At 42.1% G+C, this 26569-nt stretch overlaps 1 protein-coding gene across 3 annotated transcripts in view; it reads right to left on the bottom strand.

Moving 5' to 3' along the window:
• Positions 1-26569, bottom strand: part of NBAS (NBAS subunit of NRZ tethering complex) — a 498058-nt gene that overhangs the window by 362855 nt on the left and 108634 nt on the right. For all 3 annotated transcript variants that reach the window (XM_075269168.1, XM_075269167.1, XM_075269169.1), the window contains one exon: positions 21867-22003. In XM_075269168.1, coding sequence (XP_075125269.1) covers positions 21867-22003 — 137 coding nt within the window. The remainder of the gene's footprint in view (positions 1-21866; positions 22004-26569) is intronic.

A 26569-nucleotide genomic window follows, 5' to 3' on the forward strand; every position in this document is an offset into this window, starting at 1 on the left:
AAGGTCCTCATGTGTATGTGTATGTGTTCTGAGACAGATGACTCGGTATTTTTGGAGAGCTGGGTCTGACGCTGTGACTACTGCTATATTAGATATATTAGGCTGTATCTAAAGTCCTTGTCATTGCAGCCACTAGTTACTAAAATAATGTAGCGAGCCCTCCGGTAGGTGGATTCTGGACGGCGTAGGGTTGTGTTTCTCATTGCTAACCGCTGAATGTAACAGAAAGTCATGCTCTCGGCAAGAATCTCGCCGGGCAAGTTGTGCACGAAAAAAATAAAAAGATTTGCCAGCGCAAACAAAAAAACAACACTAACTTATAATGGTATGAACTCGGCTTAAAGTGAATCTTCACCATCACCATCACGTACTTCTTAGGTCCAAATTTCCGGGCTGAATAATCTCTTGATACATATTTATAGTTTATATATCACAGCTTTGTTTTTCTGAGCCAGAGCTCTAAATTTGCAACTCTTTGCCTAAGAGCAGTTGCCACTAGAGGGAGCTTAAAGAGGTATTCCCAACTTGTCTATTCAACATCTTGCAGGCTGTGTAGTCTGTTCACTTCCTGGTTTTCTCGGTACATTGGTGGGCGGGGTTTCACTTGTATTTTACGTGTATTGCAGATATATGTAGTGAAGCAGTGATCAGCCGATCACTGCTTCAATCCCCCATGGGAACAGGAAAAAAAAAGTGAAAAAAAAGTAAAAATAAAAAAGTTTAAATAAGTTTAAAATAAATTACAAATAAATAAAGCCCCAAAAATCCCTTTTTCCCATATAAAATGTTTTATTATGTAAAATAAAGAGAAATAGAAAAAAACATTACATATTTGGTATCGCCACATCCGTAATAACCTGAACAATAAAATTAAAACATTATTTAACCCGAACGGCGTAAAAAAAAAAACGTAGAAAACCGCACAAAATAATGATTATTCACCACCTTTCCCTTACAAAATGTTCAATAAAAAGTAATCAAATGGTTAGATGAAAACCAAAATGGTACCAATAAAAAGCAGAGGTCTTCCCGCAAAAAATAAGCCCTCAACCAGCTCTGTCTAGCGAAAAATAACAATGTTATGCCTTTCAGAAGATGGCGATGCAAAAATAGTAGATTTTTTTCCCTAAATTGAATTTTATTCTGCACAAATAGCAACACATTAAAAAATAATATAAATGAGGTATCCCCGTAACCGTACCGATCTGCAGAATAAAGGTCACATGTTACTTATGCTGTACGCTGCACGGGAAAAAAAAAATGCTAAAAAGTAATGCCAGAATTGATGTTTCCTTTTACATCCCACCCAGAAAGAGTTAATAAAATGTAATCAATAAGTTACAGGCCCCCAAATGGTGGCATTGAAAAGTACAACTAATACCGCAAACACCAAGCCCTCATATGGCCACATTGCCAGAAAATAAAAATAAAAATCTAGCTTGTACAATGTGAAGACAAAAACCCCAAAAGTCGCCAAATCATTAGGACATAAGTGGCTACGACTAGAAGGAAATGTGTAAGCGGTGCGAGCGTTTTCAGGGGAACCCCCATATTTAGAGCTTATGAGAGAGAATACACCAGCGCTGATCCCCCAGAATGCCCCTCTTCCCTGTCCGTGTCATAGCAGCTAGTGGGAAAATAGAATGGGATTTGGTGTGCCCAATTTACTCCGCACAGCTTACATATTCACTTCGGGGTTACTAATGCTCACTACATCACTTGATAAATTCTTTGAGGGGTGCGGTTTTCAAAATGGGGTCACTTTCTAGAGGTTTCCACTGTTCTGACACCTCAAGGGCTTTGTAAAAGCGACATGGTGCCTGAAACTGATCACAGCTACATCTGCCCTCTAAAAGCTCCTTGGCGCGCCTTCCCTTCTGTGTCTCGCTGTGCGTCCATATATTAGTTTACACCCACAAGTGGGGTACTATGGTAGTCGGGAGAACTTGCATAACAAATTGTGGGATGCGTTTTCTCCTTTAACCCCTTGTGAATGTGCAAATTCTAGGGCTAAACGAAAATATTAGTAAAATAAAATGAAATTTGAAAATTTCACCTCCATTTTGTATTAATTCCTGTTAAGCACTTATAGGGTTAAACTACTAGGTATATGTTGTTTTGGCTTATTTAAGGGGTGCAGTTTTGAAAATGGGGTGATTTATGGGGGGCTTTAATACAAGGGACTTTCAAAACCCCTTCATAACTGGATTATTCCTTTAAAAAATGGGTTTTGAATTTTGAATATTGTTGTTTCACTTGTAAATCTTATAATGTCCGTAAAAAATAAAAGGGTGACTAAAGTTTGATGCCGACATAAAGCAGAGATCTGGGACATGAGATTTATGATATAATTTTGGCGGTCTGACTATCTGTATGCAATGCACATTATTTCAAACTTTATAAAATGCATATTTTTCAAAATTTCCACCAAATTTCCAATTTTTTCATAATTAAACACAAAACATATCAACCAAAATTTACCACTAACATGAAGTACAATGTGTTACGAAAAAACAATCTCAAAATTACTTTGGTAAGTTAAAGCGTTCCAAAGTTATTGCCACATAAAGTGACACATGTCCGTTTTCAAAAATCGAGCTTGGTCAGGAAGTCAAAAAGTGCCATCGGCGGGAAGGGGTTAATTTAAATTGGCACGCCGAACAAAAAAGGTTGCCTACCCCTGCTATAAAGCATAGCATTCAACAAGTGGGGTTGTCCCATGGAAAGAAATCTCAAAATAGAGGCGGTCAAAATTTGTATACAGGCTGCCACTTTGCTTTAAAGCAAGAAGGGGGTTTGAAGGGGAAATTTCATCATCTCAAATTTAATGCACCCTTCAATAGGTGTTGCGCCACTGATTGCTAAGTGGCTCATTGGGTCCTGGGTTCTAATTCATCCAAGAACAACATCTGCAAGGACTTTGTATATTCTCCCTTCGTTTGGGTGACTTTCCTTCGGGTACTCCATATTCCTCCTACACTCCAAAAATATACTGATAGGGAATTTAGATTGTGAGCCCTATATGGGACAGTGACTGACAATGTCTGTAACACACTGCAGAATATGGTGGCGCTATACAAGCAAGCTAAATAAAAGATAGTTATGTATAAAAAAGAAAGTTCCTCTTTAGTAATGAAAACAACACTTAGCCCGTTCACCCTATATTCACTAAGTGCCGAAGCGGCTTACACATATAATGGGATCTCTCTGTTATTACTACTCTTAATGAACTATTCCACGCGACTATCTCCATACTGTAATTAATTTCCTCAAAAACTCTAATTCCCTTAAATAACATCTTGTAGCCGGATAAAATTAGGCTGTTTTTATTTTCTATGGGTTTGTAGGACCGGGAGGTCAACATGGCTTTTAATTAGCCTGCTGTAATTAGCAAAATAAAACAAGCGGAAAAAGCCCGTCATAAATCTTTCCCAGACGTAAAGAAAAAAACCTTACAAATTAGTGTAAAATATCAGTGGAAATGTCTTTACGGGGAGGGGGGAGGAGGGCAGTGAAATAAAACAAGGCCGGCAAGTAACAAGCAAGCATTATATAGGTAAAAATTACATTCTCTACAAGTCTGCACAAAGTCTCCACATAAATTGCCTCGAATTTCCATTTTTGCTGCTACCAACAAAAAACAAATCTTCACGAGAAATGTTTTATTTGTAATGTCAAGTAGTGCAAGTTCACCTTACTACATCGTATTACGGTAATCTGATACAACGCACTCAGGCTAGACTCACATGAGTATATTTCTTGATTTGACAAATGGACAATTTGGTCCATTTTATTGGCCGTTTTGCATCCGTTCCATATCCGTTTTTCGTGGCTCAGTATTCTGCTTTCATCCAGTTTTATCAGATGGCTCAGTGGTCCATACTATTGCCTTATGCGCGGGAATCCAAAATTAAAAAAACAGGCAAGGATATCCGCAAGGAGTTTGTATGTTCTCCCCATGCTGGTGTGGGCTTTCTCAAGGTACTATCGCTTCCTCCCACAAGCCCTATATAGGACAGTGACTGAAAATGTTTGAAACGCGTTGCAGACTGTAAATAAATGTAAATAAATAACTGGACTTTTTATTTACCCAAGCCACTGATCTGTTATACAGGGATCCTATCATTGGATGCTTTTTTTTCTGACTAACACGTAGCAATAGCCTTAAGAAAGACTATGCTTCTCCTACTTTTAGATGTCTTCTCCGTGCCGCCTTTCGGTAGAAATCATGGTTTTCATCGGTATGCAAACGAGTTCTCTCGCAACACTGGAGGAAGTACCCAGTGCTCAAACCCATTTGTGCAAATCCACAATTTTCTAGTGGCCTGGGCATGCGCAGTCTGCTCTGCCCGAGGCCTAGAAGATTGAAACCCAGGACGGAAGAAGACGCAGGGAGAGGGCGTTCCAGAAGAAGATGGAGGCAGTGCTGGAGAGTTCTCTTGCAGCATTGGGGACGCCCCCAGAGCTGTTTGAGTGCTGGGGTCTGCCCACAGTGCTGCGAGAGAACTCATTTGCACACTGAAGAAAATCGGGATTTCTACGGAACGGCGGCGCAGAGAAGATATCTAAAGGTAGGAGAGGAATAGACTTTCTTATAGACTATTCCTACGTGTTAGTCAAAAAAAAAAAGAGGGTATCCAATGATAGGATCCCTTTAATGTATCTCGGATGCCAATTAGTTTGGACGTCCAATAACATTGGACCCATTAATATCAGAATGGACAAGTATAGAAGACAGAGGTAGTAAGAAGAAACTCAATCTCACCAGTAATAGCAGCAACAGATCTGGTTGAAACCGGAGAAGTTCGGAAGTATTTACCCCCTTACTGATTAGTTTTTGGCTTCTTGTCATACTTACATCTTTTAGATTATCAAAGTTCAATATCAAAAATAAGAATTTGTCTATGATGCTATCCGAACCATCCTGTGAAAAAGTAATTGCCCTCCAAACCTAATAACTGGTTGTTTGCAAAGTGTCCGCCCAAGCGTATCTTCCGGTCTCCGTTTTTTTTTTAACCTGACACAAAGTCGGATATGCAGGACTTTATGTCCAGTAAAAAAAAAAAAAAAAAAAAAAAAAAAAACATTTCACCGCAGAAACCACAAAACGCTCACAGGGGCTCACGAGTAGACACTGTCTGCCGGGTTTCCGTCTACTCTTGGCAGTAGACAGAAAACTGAAATCAGAGACCGGAGTGCAGATGTGAACCAGCCCTTACTAAACCATATCTTGATGCCTTCAGAGCAGACAGATCAAGTCATTCCTGGTGCTCTGTCCGAGACCAAGATATGGTAGGTGAACAGCTGAGCTCTGAGTTAATCCTTGCAGGACTCCTCGAAGAAGCAGCGAGAGTCCTTATTACTCTGCCCATACAGGATGATTGACATTTTAAGGGGGAGGGGACTAACTCATTATAATTCAGGTACTCATCTTAATGGCTAGCATGTAATACTACATTTCTCTAGTAGCTACTACAACTTTCCTGGGAAAAATCAAGCGTTCGCCGCAGGGTTTGGGTTTCGAAAGGGGTCATCACTGATGACTCGGTGACCAACACGCAACATAATTTCTTGGTCAAGCACCATCTTCAAGACAAACAGTGCAGCTTCTATGGAACAATGGTAAGATGCACAGATTTGTCCCAGCAGGCAATTGTATTATTTTATAAAGCACCGCTTGTTCCTTTCATACCGATAACAAACCGCCGATGCTGAATAAAGAGATGGATAAGATGAGCCACAGGTCCTGTTCTCCTGTCATATTCCTAGGAGCCTGCAAGCAATGAAATGTTAAAGAAAGAGGCTTTTGTATTGCTCTTCAATTCGGCTTTGCCAGTGTACAGCTGCAATAACAGAAGCGACTGTGATCATTACTATTCTAAGAGACAATTAATTCTCAATTGTCATGCAAATTTGCTGAGTATATTGCCACCGCCATTGCCTTTAACGATCCGCACTTAATAAAGACACATCTGGTTGCTACAGTAACAGAGCGCTGGCGCCCACATTGCAGTACCGGCGGAGGCGACAGCAGGAATATTATCCCTTTCACTAGGTCTGTCACTTCACAATATTCGGGGAATGTATACAGTGAGCAATGAACAGGCTCTTCTGGGAGAGCAATGAATAGATACGACTTGGTTTCATACAGAGGAGACCTTTTAAACTCCAAGTAAACCGAAGTTATCATTGGGGTCTTCGGCGGTCCAACCACCGTTGTAGTCTGGGGCTAGGCGCAGAGGATACAAAGGAGAAGGCTATCGCATTGTGCGACATATTATAGAAAATGCCATACACATGTAACACATGGTATTCTGGACTTGTTCACACTTAGCAGTTTGATGGAACCTGCCTGAGCTAAGGGGCTCCCCATTACAAGAAAAACTATTGTTAAAGGGATCCTATTATTTAAAAACATTTTTTTTCTGGCTGACACATAGGAATAGCCTTAAGAAAGGCTATTCTTCTCCTACCTTTAGATGTCTTCTCCGGGTCGCCATTTGCTTGAAATCCCAGTTTTCACCGGTATGAAAATGAGTTCTCTCACAGCACTGGGGGCGTCCCCAATGCTGCGAGAGAACTCTCCAGCGCCGCCTCCATCTTCTTCAGGAACGGGGTCTTGACTTCAAACTTCTAGGCCTTGGGCCTAGGGCAAAGCTGACTGCGCATGCCTGCCGGCCACAAGAAAATAGCCGCTTTCACAGTATTACTGCCTGGTAGACTATGGATCCAGTAGGTGGCACCTGTTATTGTATCCTTGTCAAACAAGTCAGGTTAGGGTTGCACAAAGGAGAGACTTAGTTAACCTCTATTTCAACAATTCAATGACTGAAAATGGCACAATGCAAGGAACTGACGATTCTGCATATCTCATAGCTTACAATGTAAGAAATGTCTAGTATGCACATGTACATACGTCTGACTACATGCATGGTCACAGACGGGATACTAGTCTCAGAAAATAAGCAACTTTCCTCAATGTGCTCATAGAGTCTTTTACAACATAAGGGATTTTTTTCAGATGCTCTACGTTCATTTATTTGCCCTATATTTGCAGTTCAGGATTCCTATATCTCCTATAATTTGGACATTTGAGCTTTTCTCAGCTATTATATGTCATTGTACAGTTACTCCTGGCAGATTTATTTATAGAGAAACCAGTGGCAGCAGTAGTAGTAATAAATTGGGGAAGGACTGTTCCTTATTGTACACACCCAAAGCCCCAGAGACAAAGGTAAAATGTGCTGCAGGCATTATGGGGTTAATAGCAGCAGAAACACTGACAGGACACCATGTAAGGGTGCATGCACACAGCGGCGTTTACGAGCGCTCCCATTGAAGTGAATGGGAAGTGTTCGGCAGTCTGCTGTAACGCCGGCGTGTACAGCTCTGATACACGCCCGGCGTTACGTAGTGTGCATGCACCCTAAGAAGGCATATACCATCATAGAACAGATTGCCTAGTAAGACCCTGCATGTATTCAAACTTTTCATGAAAACTCAGGTACCCTTCAAGGACCTATTAGACGGCTCAATGACCAGGTCAATTATAGGTATCAAGTGATCCTAGGAAAGCCTGGTCTCGATAATTGGCTTATGTAAGGGTGATAACACATAAGGTGATGGTAGTATGCTGGTCCATGCTGCCAGTGTCCTCACGTATACTGTTGAAGGGAATGAATGAATCATCACAAAATTACCTACTTCTTAAACGAAGTTTTTAAGGAAAGCACATTTTTAAGGGTTTTTTAAAAAAAAAAAAAAAAAAGTTTTCCATTTCCTTTATGAAAACAGTTACAAATTACAATGGAGATCACACCTCTATAGATAACACTACTGACCCATCCACTACTAACAATAGATGATGCCTCAACTTATCTCCTTTCCATCTTATTCACCTCAATGAGCCAGCTCCAGCTATGGGCAGAAGTGTGCTGTAAATCATTTTTTCAAAAAATGAAAAAAAATATTAAAAATAAAAAACAGATTAGAAAAAAAGGGATTTTACTACATGATTCTAATTGTTAAAAAAAAAAAAAAAATCTATAGGTTTACTTGCAAAACCGCTAGGCTGGTAAAATATTACTAGCAATTATCAATAAATGATTTACAATGTAAATGCAGCACGAACAAGCATGGAAGTGTTATATGTGTGCTACATGATAGAGGAGAGAAGCTGAGCACTGTGATGTATAGGGATATATAATAGAGGAGAGAAGCTGAGCTCTGTGATATACAGGGATATATAATAGAGGAGAGATGCTGAGCTCTGTGATATATAGGGTTATATGATGGAGGAGAGAAGCTGAGCTCTGTGATATATAGGGTTATATGATAGAGGAGAGAAGCTGAGCTGTGTGATATATAGGGTTATATGATGGAGGAGAGAAGCTGAGCTCTGTGATATATAGGGTTATATGATAGAGGAGAGAAGCTGAGCTGTGTGATATATAGGGTTATATGATGGAGGAGAGAAGCTGAGCTCTGTGATATATAGGGTTATATCATAGAGGAGAGAAGCTGAGCTCTGTGATATATAGGGTTATATCATAGAGGAGAGAAGCTGAGCTCTGTGATATATAGGGATATATAATAGAGGAGAAAAGCTGAGCTGTGTGATATATAGGGATATATGATAGAGGAGAGAAGCTGAGCTCTGTGATATATAGGGTTATATGATAGAGGAGAGAAGCTGAGCTCTGTGATATATAGGGTTATATGATAGAGGAGAAAAGCTGAGCTCTGTGATATATAGGGTTATATAATAATAGAGAGAAGCTGAGCTCTGTGATATATAGGGTTATAACATAGAGGAGAGAAGCTGAGCTCTGTGATATAAAGGGTTATATAATAGAGCAGAGAAGCTGAGCTCGGTGATATATAGGGTTATGTGATAGAGGAGAGAAACTGAGCTGTGTGATACATAGGGTTATAGGATAGAGGAGAGAAGCTGAGCTCTGTAATATATAGAGTTATATGATAGAGGAGAGAAGCTGAGCTGTGTGATACATAGGGTTATATAACAGAGAAGAGAAGCTGAGCTCGGTGACACATTGATTACTCTGGCCACACAATAGTGGTTGACAGCTCTTTATGTAGCGATGTGTATACAGCAAATCAGGACACTGAGGAGTCCTGTAGGATTTAATATACCCTATACAGAGTTCTCCTACTCTCCCTCTTCCTCTCAGACAGGACAGCAGAAATCATCAGATAAGGTCACCTCCTCCCTCTCCCCTCTCACAGCAAAGGTCTTACATAGGGGAGGAGGGGGAGATACTACTGCATTCTCCATCCCTCTCTCACATGTATGTCTACCATTCTACTCAGGCAAGATTTTTAGACAACTAAGGAGGCTTCTGAACATCGTACAGGGAGCAAGAAGAGAGACGAGTAGGATAATAAGTTTTCTATATTAATATGTTTAAAAAACCCTAAACAATTGGTGCGCTTTTTATTTCTGTATAACCCCATTCAACATCAGATACTTTACCTGATCCCCTGGACTCCATGTTAAAGGAATTTTACGGCTTTCTGCTGGCATTGCCTGGCAGGCATCAATTACTACATTTTTCTGCAACATCCAACAACAAAGACGGTAGGACTAGGCAGGTAAACAATTTGCTTCTCAGATAACAAAGCGGAATATGAAAGCATACGGTGATCAGGTGGCAGACAACCAGCGCGATAATATCCTCCACCGCTCTTCTGTTCTCACTATGCCAACTAGAGATCAGCTAAATTATACAGAGATGTGAATGCCAGGCACAGGACAACAGCAGCCCAGATGACAGACATGGATGGACTGATATGTGGAGCAATGGGGGAATTTTTTTTTTTTTTTTTTTTTTTTAACTAAATCACCCATAACAATATATAAAAGAATAATTGCAAAAATATACATTTGGATTGTACTGTTCTTTGTGATCTCCTCTGGCTTGGTAGACATGTTGTGTTTCTTTATTGTTACAAATTTTCATAAATAAACAATTTAAAAAAAAAATATATACATTTGGAAGTCCCATGACATCTTTAGCATTAACACCATCATATACCCAAGAAGCTGAGATACAGGGAGCTGATGGTAATTTCAACTCAAGGTAATAGAGTCCACATGTGGTCAGAAAATCCACTATGCGATGACGCTGAGCTGTGAGGAACGTACAAGTCTATGGACGGCACCAATATCTCCTCCACCATATTGGAAATTCAGCGCAGTGTCGGCTTTCTATAGGTATATAAAACCGCATTTTGGTTCTATTAAGAACTAAACCCCCTTTACAAAATTCTTGGAGTATCTTTAAAGAGGTTGGGCCATTAGGGACACGTAAGTGTCCAATCGATGGAGATTCAACCGACTGAAAGTCCCCCAGTGCGCCTGCGCAACCTGCAATCCATTCACTGCTATGGTGTTGCTAGAGATTACAGTTCCGGCAGCCCCATAGCAGTGAATGGAGCGGCAGTCACTGTTGCTCCATTCAGAAGAGGGAGGCATGGGGGACTTTCGGTACCCTGTTCTCCTGATGGTCGGACCCTCAGAGATGTAACACATCCTTTAAAGGGATCCTATCAGTGAATACCCTTTTTTTCTGACTAACACGTAGGAATAGCCTTAAGAAAGGCTATTCTTCTCCTACCTTTAGATGTCTTCACAGCGCCACTGTTCCGTAGAAATTTGGGATTTCTTTGGTATGTAAATGAGTTCTTTCGCAGCACTGGGGGCGGGCTCTAGCACTGTGAGAGAAATCTCCAGCAACACCTCTATCTTCTTCTGGAACGCCCTCTCCCTGTCTTTTTCCGTCCTGGGTTTCAATCTCCTAGGCATGCGCAGTGGGCCGTGCCATCAAGAACCGGGCAGAGCCAATCGCGGCCACGAGAAAATGACCGCATTCACCAGCTTACTGTGTAAGCGGCCACAAGAAAATGGCCACTTACACAGCTTTTACGGCGCGGCACGTAGAAGACATCTAAAGGTAGGAGATGAATAGCCTTCCTTAAGGCTATTCCTAGGTGTTAGTCAGAAAAAAAAGGGTATCCAATGATATGATCCCTTTAAATAGGGGAAGTGCGCCCTTAATGTCACAACCCCATTAAGACATACCATCAATTTTAGATAGCCGCTGCAGGCTACATGTTTCCTGAAGCGCACAGCTCATAGCATTGTATGCATGCCGGATTCTGCAGTGTTTACTTTTAATGGCTGCAGTTATCATGTCCTATTTAAAAGGATTGTGCCATTAAAGACATTATTAAATGTACAGGCCATGGTCATGTGATTTACGGTCCATGGTCATGTGATTAGCACACAGGTGCACAGCTGATTACCAGGCGGATGTCTGATTATTGTGCTGTGACTGTAACGAGTGGCACCTGTGTGCTCATCACATGACTATGGACTGTACATCACATGACCATGGACCGTAAATCACATGACCATGGTCAGAGTTTTATCCTCTAGAAGTAACAGAATGAATGACAGCAAGCCGAGATCTAGAAAACCGTGAGGAATTGATACACAAAGTATATTGGAAAATTGTATATCTTTTTATTGTACATTTGTTTGTCAATATTGGTCTGAAAGTGGCCAACTCCTTTAAGAGTCTTGAATGGCACAACCTCTATGTCTGGAAGACATTTCTGTACCCCTGATAACCACTGCTACTAAAAGTACGGCATGTAAACAATGCTGGGACCCGCACGCTTGAAGAAAAAGCAGATCTGAGGGGTCTAAATAGTCATACCCCTGAGGATCGGAAATTGATAGCCTAGTTTAAGGGCAGGCCATTCATTTTGTAAAAGATAACCCCTTTAAGAAATCGGTCAGACTAGTCTGCTTGGTGCTGTACACACGTGCCTTTTCTATATTACCAGTATTACAATCCTCTAGCTATATGCTAGTCCATAGATCACTGACAGTCTCCTATGCCATACAGAGAAATCCATGCAGCATCCAAGCCAGAGGATACTCAATGCTCAGTTTACAAATTTCAGAATTTAACAAATAATGTCAACAGCGCCCCCCGCTGGTTAATTGAGTAGATTTAATTGTCTGTACGGCACAATAGCTACAAGACAGCAATAGATGATAATAATGCCAGGAGTATATATAATGTACTAATACAATGGACTCTCCTGGCGCAGATGTGAACATAACATTAGTTATTAGGACTGGCATAGGAAATGTCAGTCTTAATAAATTCTCCCATTGTCACAACTGTCCCATATAAGGCCCACAAACTACAATCCCTATTAGTAAGTCTTTGGAGACAACGTCTGCATGGAGTATAATCTCAGGAGTATAATCTCCATGCAGGCGTTGTCCTCTGTCAGATAAGAAACTAAGGGTCAGTTCACACGTGACCTGCCGGCGCAGGTTTTGACACCGAGAGAGACGCGGCAAGAGACGCGGCGAGAGACGCGTCTCTCTCTTGTCAAAACCCGCCTGCCGCAACCATCGCGGTCGCGGCTTTCCCCTCCGCTGTCGGCTCAAATGAATGAGCCGACATAGGAGGGAGCTGCCGGGGGCGGAAGCCGCGCGGCTTCCGCCTGAAGATAGGGCAGGTCGTTTCTTTTCTCCGCTAGCGGCAGACCGCCGCTAGTGGAAAAAAAAAGCCCGGAGGTCTACATAGACCACCATTGTAAAGGGGCGGATTTTGAAGCGAAATCCGCTGTCAAAATCCGCCTCTTTGCCCACGTGTGAACTAGCCCTAAGACCCCAGCCCTAATTTACCTACAATACAGTATATGAATCAGAGAACACCGAAAGTGAAACAACAAGAACTGATATATTTTTAAATCAGAACTTAAAATAAACAGATTTTTTTAGTCAAGTGTTATTACACTGCAGCAGAAAAGTTTCCTAAAGGTTCTTGTTGGTGTCCGGGCTTCTGCTGCTCTGCGGTGGCGGCTTCTTCTGAAGCACTTTGGTATCCACCACTCATGTTTGGCGTTCGGTGACTCCATAGGTGGCCACGCTTCTTTCGTACTGTGACTTGTACGGCAGTTTTCACTCTCCTCCATCTTCTCCTCCTCAATTTCATCGGGACTGGGGGACTGGTATGGCGATGTTTTTAATTCCCGCACAATTTTTACTTCTGTTTCCTTTTTGCAGGTGGTGATTTTATTGAGAAGTCTTTTGTTTGGCATCTCAGGACTCTTGTTTAACCAGGCCTCCCTGATACGGTGCCCGGATGGAGCAGGGATGATTTTGTCATTTTCTTTCATCTGCTCGACCTCCATGTCATCAGTGCTGAGGCTGTCTAATGTGCTGGTGTCTCTGTCACTGTCCTGCATTTCTTCCTCCATCTCCTCTTCTGTCTCTTCTGGTATTGTCTCTAGTCCCGGCCATAGAGACACCTCCACGTATTTAAACCGTTTAAACCATGGTTTAGATCTCCTGATTCTTCTAAACCAGATTTCATCAGGTAAATCCTCGCTGAAAACCATAATGGCGTTTTCTGAACTCAACTCTCTCTATTCTCCAGTATCAACTGTAACCCTCAGGGGAATGTCAGTGCGTCGCTCCCTTATATCATGTGGTGATGTCATAACGTTCCATCAGGGCTATCGCAACATTCCGTCACAGCTGAAGGTGATTGTTTTTTTTATTTTTTTGAACATTCTTTCTTTATTAAGTAACAACATAAAACCGCAACATATCAGTTACAATAAGGAATCAGAATAATGAATATGTAGTTGTAGGAGCCAATGAAGCCGGCAGATCACATCAGTCCAATAAGGAAAGAAGTCAGTGGAATATTATAGTAGTAACAGGTTCCTCCATATCAGTGGCTTGTTATTAACCGAGTGCTATTGTGATACATGAACACGAAGAAAGTTACACACAATGGGCAGAATTCATCAACACCTAGGAGTAAATGTGTGATAATCTGGCGCCAAAGATGCAACACATCCACTGTTAGGCTCTTTGTTCACCACTTTCCTCCGGTCCGTTTTGTGGTGTGTATTATACCAGAAATCTATAGGCTGCTGCCTGCTCAGGACACGTTACTTATGGGCAGGCAGCCGGGACGATTGCCGATTCCTGCTGCCCCTGTTGTAATGTACAGTGTTAGTTCTAAAAGGGTAAATGGACTGTCAGTTGTATGTGGGAGCACTCCGGAGCATTATACTATGTGGGGCACTAATGAGGCAATAGCACCCCCTATACAGTATCATTATATATAATGCCCCTTAGTGCCCCGTCCACAGTACAATAACCATCCCATACATATACAGCACTAGCTGGTACCCGCAACTTCATCTGCGGTGATTGTAGAAGTGGGTATATACAGGCATGGGTAAGGTTTTCGTACTGTGTATAAGGGATGGGATATGAAATGTAACTGTGTATCTTGTTGTTGCTGTAATTCTGAGAGCACATGAGACCTTTCTGTTGAATGTAATTTGTATTTCAGCTGCTATACGGTGTTCTGAGAAACTGTACATAGTGTCTTTGGCACAGAGGTATTACAAGTGAATATACTTGGCTATACGACATTGTATGATTTGTTATTTTCTGCCAGTACATGTAAGTTTTGGGCACAGGATACTCTTGAGCAGCCACATAAAGTTGTCCATGTGAGAAGCCTGGTCTGGTAAATGTATTCCTGCTACTTTCAGCGTTTGTCCTTGGGATTTATTAACGGTCATTGTAAAAGCCAATTTAAGGGGAAATTGTAGTCGTTTGAATTGAAATGGGAAATTATTTGGTGTAATTGGAATGCGTGGGGTTAACACACTGTCACCTGTAGCTGCTCCTGTAAGAATAGTGGCTGCAATGATATTTGTTCCTAGTTGTGTGACACGTAGCCTCGTGCCATTACACAATCGGGGTGCATGGAGATTACACATGAGTAGAACAGGGACGCCAATCTTGAGTTCTAGTTTATGTGAAGGGACGCCGGGTAATTCTAAGGTGGGCAGTAAGGCAGATTGGTGACATTATTATCGACTGTTACGTGTTCATGGTGTGTTGAAACGGTACATGGGTGACTTTGGTTCATAAAACCGCAGCAAAATTTGCAACCAAAACGCTGTGTTAACGCAACGTGGTGCTTCAGCCTTAGATCTCCTGCACAGAAATGGCACGGATATGGTTTTCACTGACCTATAGATTAAAAATAAATTGACAGGGCTGCAAATATGGACGGGTGTAGGAAAGGTATAGGACATATATAGGACAGGTGTAGGAAAGGTATAGGACATATATAGGACCTGCTCTATATTTTACAGCTCAATTTTTGAGCACAGCCGCAAAAACAGGATCTATGTGTATGGGCCCATTGTAATATACAGGACCAATTGTAGATAAAAGTCTGGCCCTGTGCATGACAGTTTAGTAACTCCATGCGCCTCTTATTAATAGCAATTAACCCCATCATGTCCCTCACATTAACCCTTGTGTAAGAGTTACTGATATGTGAGAGACTTGGAGGTAATAATTAAGTATCTTCATTAGTGAGGTCTTTTATTAGTACCTCCATATGTCTCACATATTAGTAACCTTTATATGAGGCACACAGGGATTAATATGAGGGACATGATGGGGTTTATTCCTATTAATGTGAGGCACATGGAGTTACTAACACTAAACTAATAACCCCAAATGCCTGACATTAATGAGAATAGTAATCCTATGTACCAGTGTGCTTTTTACTTTCACTTTGCTAGCAGCTTCCTCTCCTCCTCGTGGAAGCTTTGCAGGGTGCAGACAGCAGGAGCTATCACTATAGCAGGCACAGACTTGAGCGATTAAGCTCCACCCCCTGGGTTTCCTGCACCCCTCTTATTGGAGGGTAGGGAGAGAAGGGGAGTGACCTTATGCCTCAGCTCTAGCAGAGCACTGAAGGGACGCTCGGACTTCATTTAACTCTTGCAGGTCCTGTGCAGCTGGCGTGCGAGTGAAATATGGCAGGAGTGCCACTCTTGGCACGTGTGCCAGGGGTTGCTGACCTCTGCTGTAGAGGGTAATATGAATTTTGTGGCTTGCTATGGTCCAAAGTGTGTGAGATTGCAGAGATAGTGATGTGAGTTTGGGTTTTGTGGGGGTCCTGGGAAAAACGTATGTGCGCTATTGTGACGAAAAGTAGCCTATTGCGCAATCCAGTGTAGTAACTATGTTTGTGGAAAATTTCAGCCAAATCGGTGGAGCGGGTTTTGCGTGATTGAGGAACAAACATCCAAACCCACAAACTTTCACCTTTATAATATTAATAGGAAATTCCTATATCTGACAAGGAACTAGGACATCTAATGATCAGACTAGCGAGGAATTGTATAATCTATACAAAAATACTTGTCATTTATAATATATTAGCGGGGTCCAGGAACTGAGACCAACAACTTTCATGTCAGGCGCTGTGCACACTCTGCTTCCGCCAGCCTCGCTGTCGAGCCTCTGAAGTCTCATTTCCGTAAGTACTTTGCTTGCTAGGTAGCGCCTGAATTTGTTTCGGCAGCTATCAAGCAATAGATCCCAGTGGCAGCAGGTGAATATATTCTGTATACTACTGGGGTACAGTCAAGCAAAATGTTGAAGCCACAGATAAGAGGTGTCCATCGATACCCCAGCACTGGCTAAGGCTTCTTACACATTTGCATCGGAGGAGCCTTACAGATTTGATGGAACCCAATATGGATAAGCAATAGTAAGTCTACAGGGCATTGCTTGTATCCATCATATGAAGAATCCAGAAGTGCAGGGTTAGGCAGGGAGGTATGGATGATTTGTATGGGGCGCCACACAAGGTGGGGATAACCTTGGTGGATAAAGAGTGGGGGGATATCTGCTCGTCAGGAACCGCCATTTCAGTAGCAATGGAGACGTGGTCGATACAGCATTGTGTGTTCGTGTACAACACCTTTATTGAAACGTGCCGTTCTATCAAACACAGAGACGTTTCCAGAATCATTTCAACGTTGGCCGTCATGGTCATGTTCCAAAGTGTGACACAATAATGAAGTGGGTGAATCACTTTCAACGAACAGGTTCTTTGAGGCCCGGAACTGCACGAGGAGGTGACCGAACGGTACTAACCCCGGAAAACATCTAAAGGGTGCGTCAAGCAGTTGAAGCCAGCCCTCGATGTTCGGCCATACGGCACGCTCGTGCTCTTCGCCGCATTTTAGCGGTTCCACGTGAAACGCTTCAGAGGAGTATGGACAACTTCTCACATCGTCTACAGGAGTGTATGGACAAAAACCGACGCCATAGAATAGATGTAATTTTTCGTACGTAATCAATGTTTTAATTTCTTTTGTTTTTCTTTGATTTTTGTAATAGCAAATTAAAAGCTACACAATGAAAAAATAAAAATTTCAGTTTCGTTGAAAAATGAGTGTGTAACTGTTATATCAAATCATCCATACCTCCCTGCCTAACCCTGTACATTATGCTTTACGTTACATACCTATCCTAATTTTGATTGTATTACAAATTCATTACCCAAGCCCCGGAAAACTCTTAAGTGTTACATTTTTGGGGCACAACAAATCCACCTCTGTTTGTAGATATTGCTGGTATACACCTGTTATGGCGCCCCCTGATGTTCATTCAATGCTGCCTCAGAATGTCCACCTAATGCATCCAATGATGGTGGGAAGAAGTTGCTTCTAGTGTGGATGTTATTGCTGTCTGGACTGTACAATAACTAAAGACTGAGCTACTGAGCATGTGCAACCATCAGCTGAGTTACAATGGACATTCTAAGAGGGAATCCAGACAACACCAAATACCTACAAAGCAGGAGAACTTTCATAAAACGATCCTCAAAGAGAACTTAATAATATCTAACTTCAAGGAAAGGGGTTGTCCTGAGGATACGACACAAATCTGATGGCAAGGGGCTGACAGCAGGCCTCTGCAATGATCAACTGTACACGGTCATGTATACCATACTGTACACAACATGTATGATGCCATACTGTACACAATACGGGCTCCAGCCCCTGTATAATGGCCGGAGACTGTCCCTGTAGCTCAACGACCACTAAACTTCAATTGAAGCCAAATGCTTCCCGCCACGCGTTGAGAATTGTACAGGCATTGGAAGCGGCTCCATACAGAGGATCAGTGTGAGGGCCGGATGTAGCCCCTCTCCGATCCGATGGGTGGCAGCCACTGCCTCTTCACTGAATACTATGTACGGTGTCATAAATATCATTCACTTGAATGGGACTGAGCTGCCGCTGCATCACGTGTCCAATAATCATAGTCATTGGCACAGAGAAGAGGTAACGGGTGCCATAAATATCATTCACTTGAATGGGACTGAGCTGCCACTGCATCATGTGTCCAATAATCATAGAGTCATTGGCACAGAGAAGAGGTCACGGCACTCACAAACTCTCTTCAAACAGCTGATCCCAACCCGAATAATGCACATGTTAGTGACCTAGACTAAGGATAGCTCATCAATATGTGAGTCCCGGAAACACCCCTTTTAGTATTTTTGGGTAAAACCCCTTAATGTAGTGTTTCTAATTCTGATGCGTATAAAAAAGACATATTGTTATATGAAAGGGATGATGAGGAAAGTCCGGTCCGACTGATCAGCTGCAGAACCATACACAGTCTTATGTAGTGATGCATCTCTGTGCCTGGATAAACGTTACCAGGAGCAGAGCGTTCCCTTGAGCAACACTGCCCCCCTCCTGTGTACCACAGAGAATTGAGGATCAGCCCCTCCCCCCTCCACAATCACACATCGCTAATTTTTCCTAGAAAGTTCCAAACAGAACCTAAATAGAAACATATCAATACAACAAAACAGAACAGCGGCCTGAATAAAAATGTGGAAATTACAGTCATTTAGCAAAAACTTTGAGTTTTTTTTCCTTCTTTTTTAATTGAGCTGGAAGAACAAAATGCTGAATTTTCCGCAGGCGACTGTAAATTACAGATAACCTCTCCGGCTGCACAAAGCTTTATTCTTTACATCGGTTCAAGTAATTATCCCGACATCAATATTTCTCTGAAATGGAAAATGTCTGAATCATATCTCATGAAGTATGTCATCAAGAGGAGAAAATGTGTTTTTTCCAGGAACAGAAGTGTGCAGATTAAGTGGTAAGTGGGACTGGAGGTAAAGAAAAAAAAAAAGCGGTGGGTCCAATGAGAGAGGCGACATCAATGCAGCGAGAAAGGAGCCGCTCTGGATAGAAGAGACAATTAACCTACTACAGGTGCCAGAAAGCGCCACAGCACAATATCCTGCCAAGGACGACATCTGCAAGGAGTTTGTATGTTCTCCCCTCGTTTGTGTGGGATTCCTCCGGGTACTCTGTATTTCTCCCATACTCCAAAGACTTACTGATAAGTGATGTAGATTGTGATCCCTATATGGGACAGTGACTGACAATGTCTGTATACTGCTGCAGAACACGATGTCGCTATTAAAAAAATAGCAACTTGTTTTTTGTGGGATAGTCACATGACATGTAGATGAGGATGGATGAAGACACAGGTCAAACCTATAACCCTACAATGCTGATCCAGAGGAAGGCATAATAAACCCCATGAGGCTGATGCCAATTGCCCCATGTCCAGGGATAAAAATTACTTCCAGACTTCAAATCCGGCAGCCAGTATCAAACCCTGGATCAACTTGATTTTACCAAAAATCTAAACTCCCCAAGCTGTAATATATTTTCCATTGAGTTACATTTTTATGGTATAATTGTGATCTGGATGACTAATTATTTACAGGGTGGAATGCAGAAAAATAAGCATTTTGCCATTGTTATTTAGATTTTTTTTTTTTTTTCACTCCATTCATTGTAAGGTAAAAAAAGACTTAACACTATTCTGTGGATCACAAAGGTTACAGCAATGCCACATTAAGGGTGCATTCAGACTACGTAACGCTGGGCGTGTATGAGAGCCGTACACACCGGCATTACGGCAGACTGCCGAACACTTCCCATTCACTTCAATGGGAGCGCTCGTAACAGCGGCGTTTACGAGCGCTCCCATTGAAGTGAATGGGAAGTGTTCGGCAGTCTGCCGTAATGCCGGCGTGTACGGCTCTCATACACGCCCGGCGTTACGTAGTCTGAATGCACCCTTATATAGTTTTCTATTTTAAATTAGATGTGTTTTGTAGAAAAAAAAAACCAAAACAAGAAAAACAACATGTCATGCCAAAGAGCAACATGCCAACAAATCAACCAGGGAATGAATAAAAATAAGGAATGGAGGGTCCTCAAACAGGACAATAATAGCGATGATCTACACTTAGTATAGGATATCAATAATAGATTGCAATCCCACATCCAAGACCCAAGGTGTATCACCTATTTAACCCCTTAAGGACCAGGCCATTTTTTGGTTTCACATTTTCGTTTTTCCCTCCTCACATTTCAAGAGCCATAACTTTTTCATTTTTCAGTTCACAGAGTCACATGATGGCTTATTGTTTGCGGGACAAATTGTACTTTGTAATGGCACCATTCAATATGCTGTGCAATGTACTGGGAAGCTGGAAAAAAATTCAGAATGAGGTGCAATTGGAGAAAAAATGCATTTGCGCCATTTTCTTATGGGTTTAATTTTTACAGCGTTCACTGTTTGGTACAAATGACATGTTACCTGTGTTCTACGTGTCAGTACGAACGCGGTGATACCAAATTTATATAGTATTTGAAATGTTTTGATACTTTTAAAAAAAATGATAAACTTTGCAAAATAGAAAAAAAAAATGTGTCATCATGTTCTAACACCTGTAACTTTTTCATATTTCCATGTATGGAGCTGGTTGTGGTGTCTTTTTATGCGGGACAAGATGACGTTTCTATTGATACCATTTGGGGAAAGATCTGATGGTTTGATCACTTTTTATTCAATTTTTTATAGGAGGCAAAGTGTTGAAAAAAACGCTTTTTGGCTGTTTTTATTTTTTTTTTGCCGCTACGCCGTTCGCAGTACGGGATAAATGTTTTAATATTCTAATAGTTCGGGCATTTTGGAGCGCAGGGATACCTAATATGTTTATGTTTAATGTTCTTTAATTACTTTTATAGCTAATCTAGGGAAAGGGGGGTGATTTGAACTTTTATATTTTTTTTATTTTTTTAATACTTTTAAACACTTTTTTTTTCTTCTGTTACATTTATGATCAGACTCCTTAGGTACCTTGAAACCTAGGGGGTCTAATCACTCATACTATTTACTGCAATACTACAGTATTGCAGTGAATAGCAAAATCCCAGCATTTCTATTAGACGCTGCCTCTGGCATCGTCTAATAGATCTAGTGCAGAGACAAGCCTGGAAGCCTTCAATAGGCTTCCAGCTGTCATAGCAACCGATCACCGCCCTCATGTGACGTTCAGGAGGGCGGCGATCGGCAAAACATGGTGGCGCCCATGCCGCCGGCGCCGTTTACACACTGCGGTCACGTTTGACCGCAGTGTGTAAAGGGTTAACAGCAGCGATCGGCTCGGGCACCGACCGCTGCTGTTATTGGCAGGTCCTGGCTGTACGATACCGCCGGCATCTGCCGTGTATGGAGCGAGCTCAGCGTGTGAGCTCGCTCCATACATCCCCATGCGACCCATGACGTACAGTTACGTCAAGGGTCGCTAAGGGGTTAATGGGCTTGCGGCTGTTCGACGGTCTCCACTTCCTCTTTTCAAGCCAATGACATCATGTGTATTGGCCACACACAACAGGAAGACGCGTTCAGGGTATATTCACACTACTGTTATTACAGCCTATTGTTTTTGTCTGTCATAGGATGACAGCAACGGACATTAACAGTAGTAGAGTAATGGACACCCTAACTATGAAGGTATTGCAGACGCATGACCTACAATTAAACCATAAAACACCAACTTGCACCGATTCTTAAATTGGGATAACCTTACCTTGCCTCAGGCAGTAATATGGCATATTTATAAGGAGGTGTGGTCTCAGGGAAATTAGACAGAATGGCCAGGCGGTGAGGAAGCAGGTCTGATCCATGGAAGGTGAAGAGCAGATCCAAAGCTTGTACATTGCTTTCCTACAATGAAAAATAATAGATTTATAAAAGATTCCTTATCCTTATGTAATGACCTCCACCTCCAAAACATCTCCAGAATACGGCCCTTCCTTACCAGAGATACATTAAAGACACTTACTGTCTGATTCATTCTCGCCTTGACTACTGTAACGCCTTACTAATCGGTCTTCCCCTCACTAAACTCTCCCCTCTACAATCTATTCTGAATGCAGCGGCCAGGCTCATCTATCAGTCTAGACCAGGGGTGCTCACACTTTTCCGGCATGTGAGCTACTTTATAAATTGACCAAGGCAAAAGATCTTCTACCCAATTCTTGTGGGCGGGGCCAGGGCGGGCCTGTGGGCGGGGCCGGGCTGAGCGTGAGAGCAGGAGACAGCGGCATTCTGTGGCCGCCCAGGGATCCCGATCTCTACTTGTTCACAGCGCAGGCTGAGAGTTATCTCTGGACACTGGCAGGCTGGAGCTGCGGCAGCCCCCCAACTTCTTGTGGGCGGGACCGGGGGGGGGGGGGTTGGTGTCTGTGGGCGGGGCCAGGTGGAGCGTGAGAGCAGGAGACAGCGGCGTTCTGTGGCCGCCCAGGGATCCCCGCTGTCTGCTTGTTGACAGCACAGGCTGAGCATTATCTCTGGACACTGGCAGATTGAGGCAGCCCCGCCTGCCAGTGTCCGGAGATGACTCTCAGCCTGCACTGTGAACAAGCAGACACCGGGGATCCCTGGCTGCATCCCGCGATCGACCCACACATCCTTTGTGATCGACGTATTGGGCACCCCTGGTCTAGACGCTACAGTGATGCCTTGGGTCTGTGCCAGTCGCTATATTGGCTGCCTATTCATTATAGAATAATAATAATAAAGAATAAATAATAATAAATAAATAAATAAATAAATAAATAATAATAAATAATAATAATTATAAAGTTATCCCCCTCATCCACAAGGCTCTCCATAATGCCGCACCTCCCTACATTTCCTCCCTCATCTCTGTCTACCACCCAACCCGTGTTCTCCGTTCACTCAATGACCTAACACTTACATCCTCTATTATCAGAACCTCCCACGCTCGTATACAAGACTTCTCCCGAGCTGCACCACTTCTCTGGAATGCTCTACCCCGGACAATTAGATTAACTCCCAATTTCTACAGTTTCAAACGCAAACTAAAGACACATCTTATCAGACAGGCCTATCACAATTTCTAATGTAAACCCTCCGTACTATAATTAGAATCCCCAAAATTTAACCCTCCTCTGTCCCGCTCCCACATTACCCCACATGATATGATGCAGTTTCTGGCTATCTTTATATGTCCAAGCTCCATGCACATGTTAAAGGACATGACTGGTGACGGCTCATACAATTCTATGTTTGTGTAATGACAGTCACCTCTATTACAGAATTGTCTGACCCCCTGTATAAGCAATGCCGCCCCTGCTACCTCTTGTGTCACCCCCTCTACCTCATAGATTGTAAGCTCTTGCGAGCAGGGCCCTCAGTCCCATTGTTTGAAATGACTTTCTTTGTAATGTATCTTTCTGTCTGTATTTGAACCCTACAAATTGTACAGCGCTGCGGAATATGTTGGCGCTATATAAATAAAAATTATTATTTATTATTAATGACGTTCTTTCACTGCCATCTCTGCTATTATTCTATAATAAAAATAAATATTCGGGGAAAAAAAACTATTTATATTAAAGTTTAGTAACTTGGTAACTCCATTGCACAACCTGTACTAGTCCTAAATTCCCATCCAAGAGCTGTATATAAAAACCTGTTGGCTTCAGAGCTGAAATCTCTTAGCCCTGCCTGTAGTCTCAGTGTCTTGTATTTACATCTAGTACCGAACAGGTATATGATGTGAGAGAAAGTAAAGTATACCTGAGTTATCTGCAGGGTCTTGCTGGGCGGTGTCTTCTATGACGGTATAAGCCTACATACTATCAGTTTTTCAATCTCAGACCGTGGACGAATAAGATAAAGAGAAGCCTGCCCCCTCCCCTATTCATTACTGGCAGTTTGTTTATAAGTCATTTTGCCTGGAGTAACTGTACAATAGCTGAAAAAAGGTAAAGTGAAAATACAAAGGAGATCTAAGAACACTGGGCTGCAAATACAGGGCAAGTACATGCAAGCAGTTAAAACACAGAAAAAAAAACAATAGTCTATAAGAACAGCCAGTAAAGATGCTTGTTGCCAACAAAAAAAATCGCCTCTATAATCACACAAGCATCCACAAGTAGATGCAAGTACACAGAAGACATGTATTACATTATAAGCTGTGAGAGTTGAAGAATGTTCAGTCCTTTGCACAGAGCAAAAGTTTGCAGGTCTAATGTATCTATGGTCGCATCTTGGATAGCAACAGGGAGTGAACTGATAATTATCTAGGAGGGAGAAACATAGAGGAAAGAACTTTAGAGAAGTTTTTCAGGCAGAAAGCAGCAACATTGGTGATTAAAGAGTATTACATTCTCTATGAAGTACAAGGAAGCTCAGCTAAGCTGTAAGAGGTATGTCTGATAAGAAACCTGTCGATTGTTTCCAGGTAGGTAAATGATGAGTAAAAATTACTAAAATACACACTATAAGGGTCCATACATGGTGAGTAATCTACCGCATTTATATACTGGAGCTACTCCAAACTTTACTTAAATTAGACTATCATATAAAACCTATAAAACATAGAATGGCCATTCTTCCTGTTCACACCACGAAAGATATTATTCAGATTTTTTCTTATAAACAACATTTACAAGATAGGTAATAAATGTATGATCCTTGGCGGTCTGACTGCTAGGGCACACCCACTTATGAAAATAGGGGACCCCGAAAATGCAAATGCAGCGGTAGTGTGGTGCATAACCATTACTCCACTTCTAAAGGAGAGATGGGGTGAATAGAACATAGGTGCACACTATTAATTTATTCATATAATGGACTTAGGCATCCCCATTTTTGAGATAGCATTATGCTCTAACTTTTTGAAGTGCTTTGCAGGATCATACAACTATTCTCCATTTAAATGGTCACTACCTTTTGAGACAACTTAGACTCATTTAACAGATCAGGTGATTCTGGACCAAAATGCAATGCATTTTATTCAAATATGTTGCTGTTTTCTGTCTGAAAAACCTCTATACATTTTCTGTCTCCCTCCTTGCCATCACTTCCTGTTACAATTAAAGGTTAATTTTTACAAACCAACAGGCTCAAGACAGAACTCGGGAAGTGGAGAGGGGGAGCAGAACTCGGGAAGTGGAGAGGAGGAGGAGCAGAACTCGGGAAGTGGAGAGGGGAGGAGCAGGTCTCTCTTCACAATTACAGCAGCTTTCCTGCTCTGTGCTCCCATGCCTCTACACTGCTCAGAGAGGAGTCTGCAGATTCTCACAGCTCACAGAGTCTATCTACTTCTGACTAGCTGCTTGCTGATGGGATGTTAGCCACAGACAGTAAATCTCTTTCCCGATTGAGCTCAGATCTCTCTTTTTCTATGCAAGGGTTCTAATTGTCTGCATAATAACCTGAATTTGATCCTGGGTCTCCAATATTATCTTCTCTTAGGCTTTTCTCAGCTACGGATTTGCTATTTTACAGTTACTTTTGGCAGAATTACATGTTAAGAATCCATTAATTTATTTACTGTTCCTTACTGTACAAGCCCCCTGCCTCAGACAGAAATGTAAAATGTGCTGCAGCCATAATGGTGCTATTAGCAACAGAAAAACTGATAAAACACCATGTATGAAAGCTTACGCAACCAGAGATTGTCCAAGAAAACCCTGCAGGTAATTCAACTTCCGATAAATACTCATTTGCAAGAACAGAAGAGGTCCCAGATGTCAGAAAAATGTTAGGTGATAGTCTAGTAATATGCAGTAACATTTTAAGGCTGTGGTCACACTAGTGTTGTGCGACTGTTCAGAGACTCCATCCCACATTCCACTTAAAATATGTGGAGTCCTACAAGCAGGACTTTTCTCTCCACCAATTTAGAGTGAAAAACCCGGTGGACCCCATTATAGTCAATGGGGTGTGCAGGTTTCTGCTTTTTAAGCGGATAGGGCTTCTGGAAACCCGAAGGCTTTTGTGGATCTAGCATAAAACGGGAATAATCCTTTAGCTGTATAAAATTGAAAAAAGCAAAAGAACTGGTATTTACATGGAGTCTACCATTAAAATCAAATTTTTTGTGGATCACATGTAGGAATAGCCTTAAGAAAGGCTATTCTTCTCCACGCCGCCATTCTGTAGACATCCCGGTTTTCTTTGGTATGCAAATGAGATTTCTCGTAGCACTAGGGGCGGGCCCCAACGCTCAAACAGCACTGAGGGCGACACCTCTATCTTCTTTAGGAATGGCCTCTTCACGCGTCTTCTTCTGGTGCTGGCTTCAAACTTCTAGGCCTAGGGAAAAGCCGACTGCACATGCCCGCCGACCACAAGAAAATGGCCACTTACACAGTATTGTAAGCGGCCATTTTCTTGTGGCCGGCAGGCATGCACAGTCGGCTGCCTATGTCCTAGAAATTTGAAGTCAGTGCCAGAAGAAGACGCGTGAAGAGG

Source organism: Leptodactylus fuscus, chromosome 3 (assembly GCF_031893055.1).
Source record: "Leptodactylus fuscus isolate aLepFus1 chromosome 3, aLepFus1.hap2, whole genome shotgun sequence".
NCBI lineage: Eukaryota > Metazoa > Chordata > Amphibia > Anura > Leptodactylidae > Leptodactylus > Leptodactylus fuscus.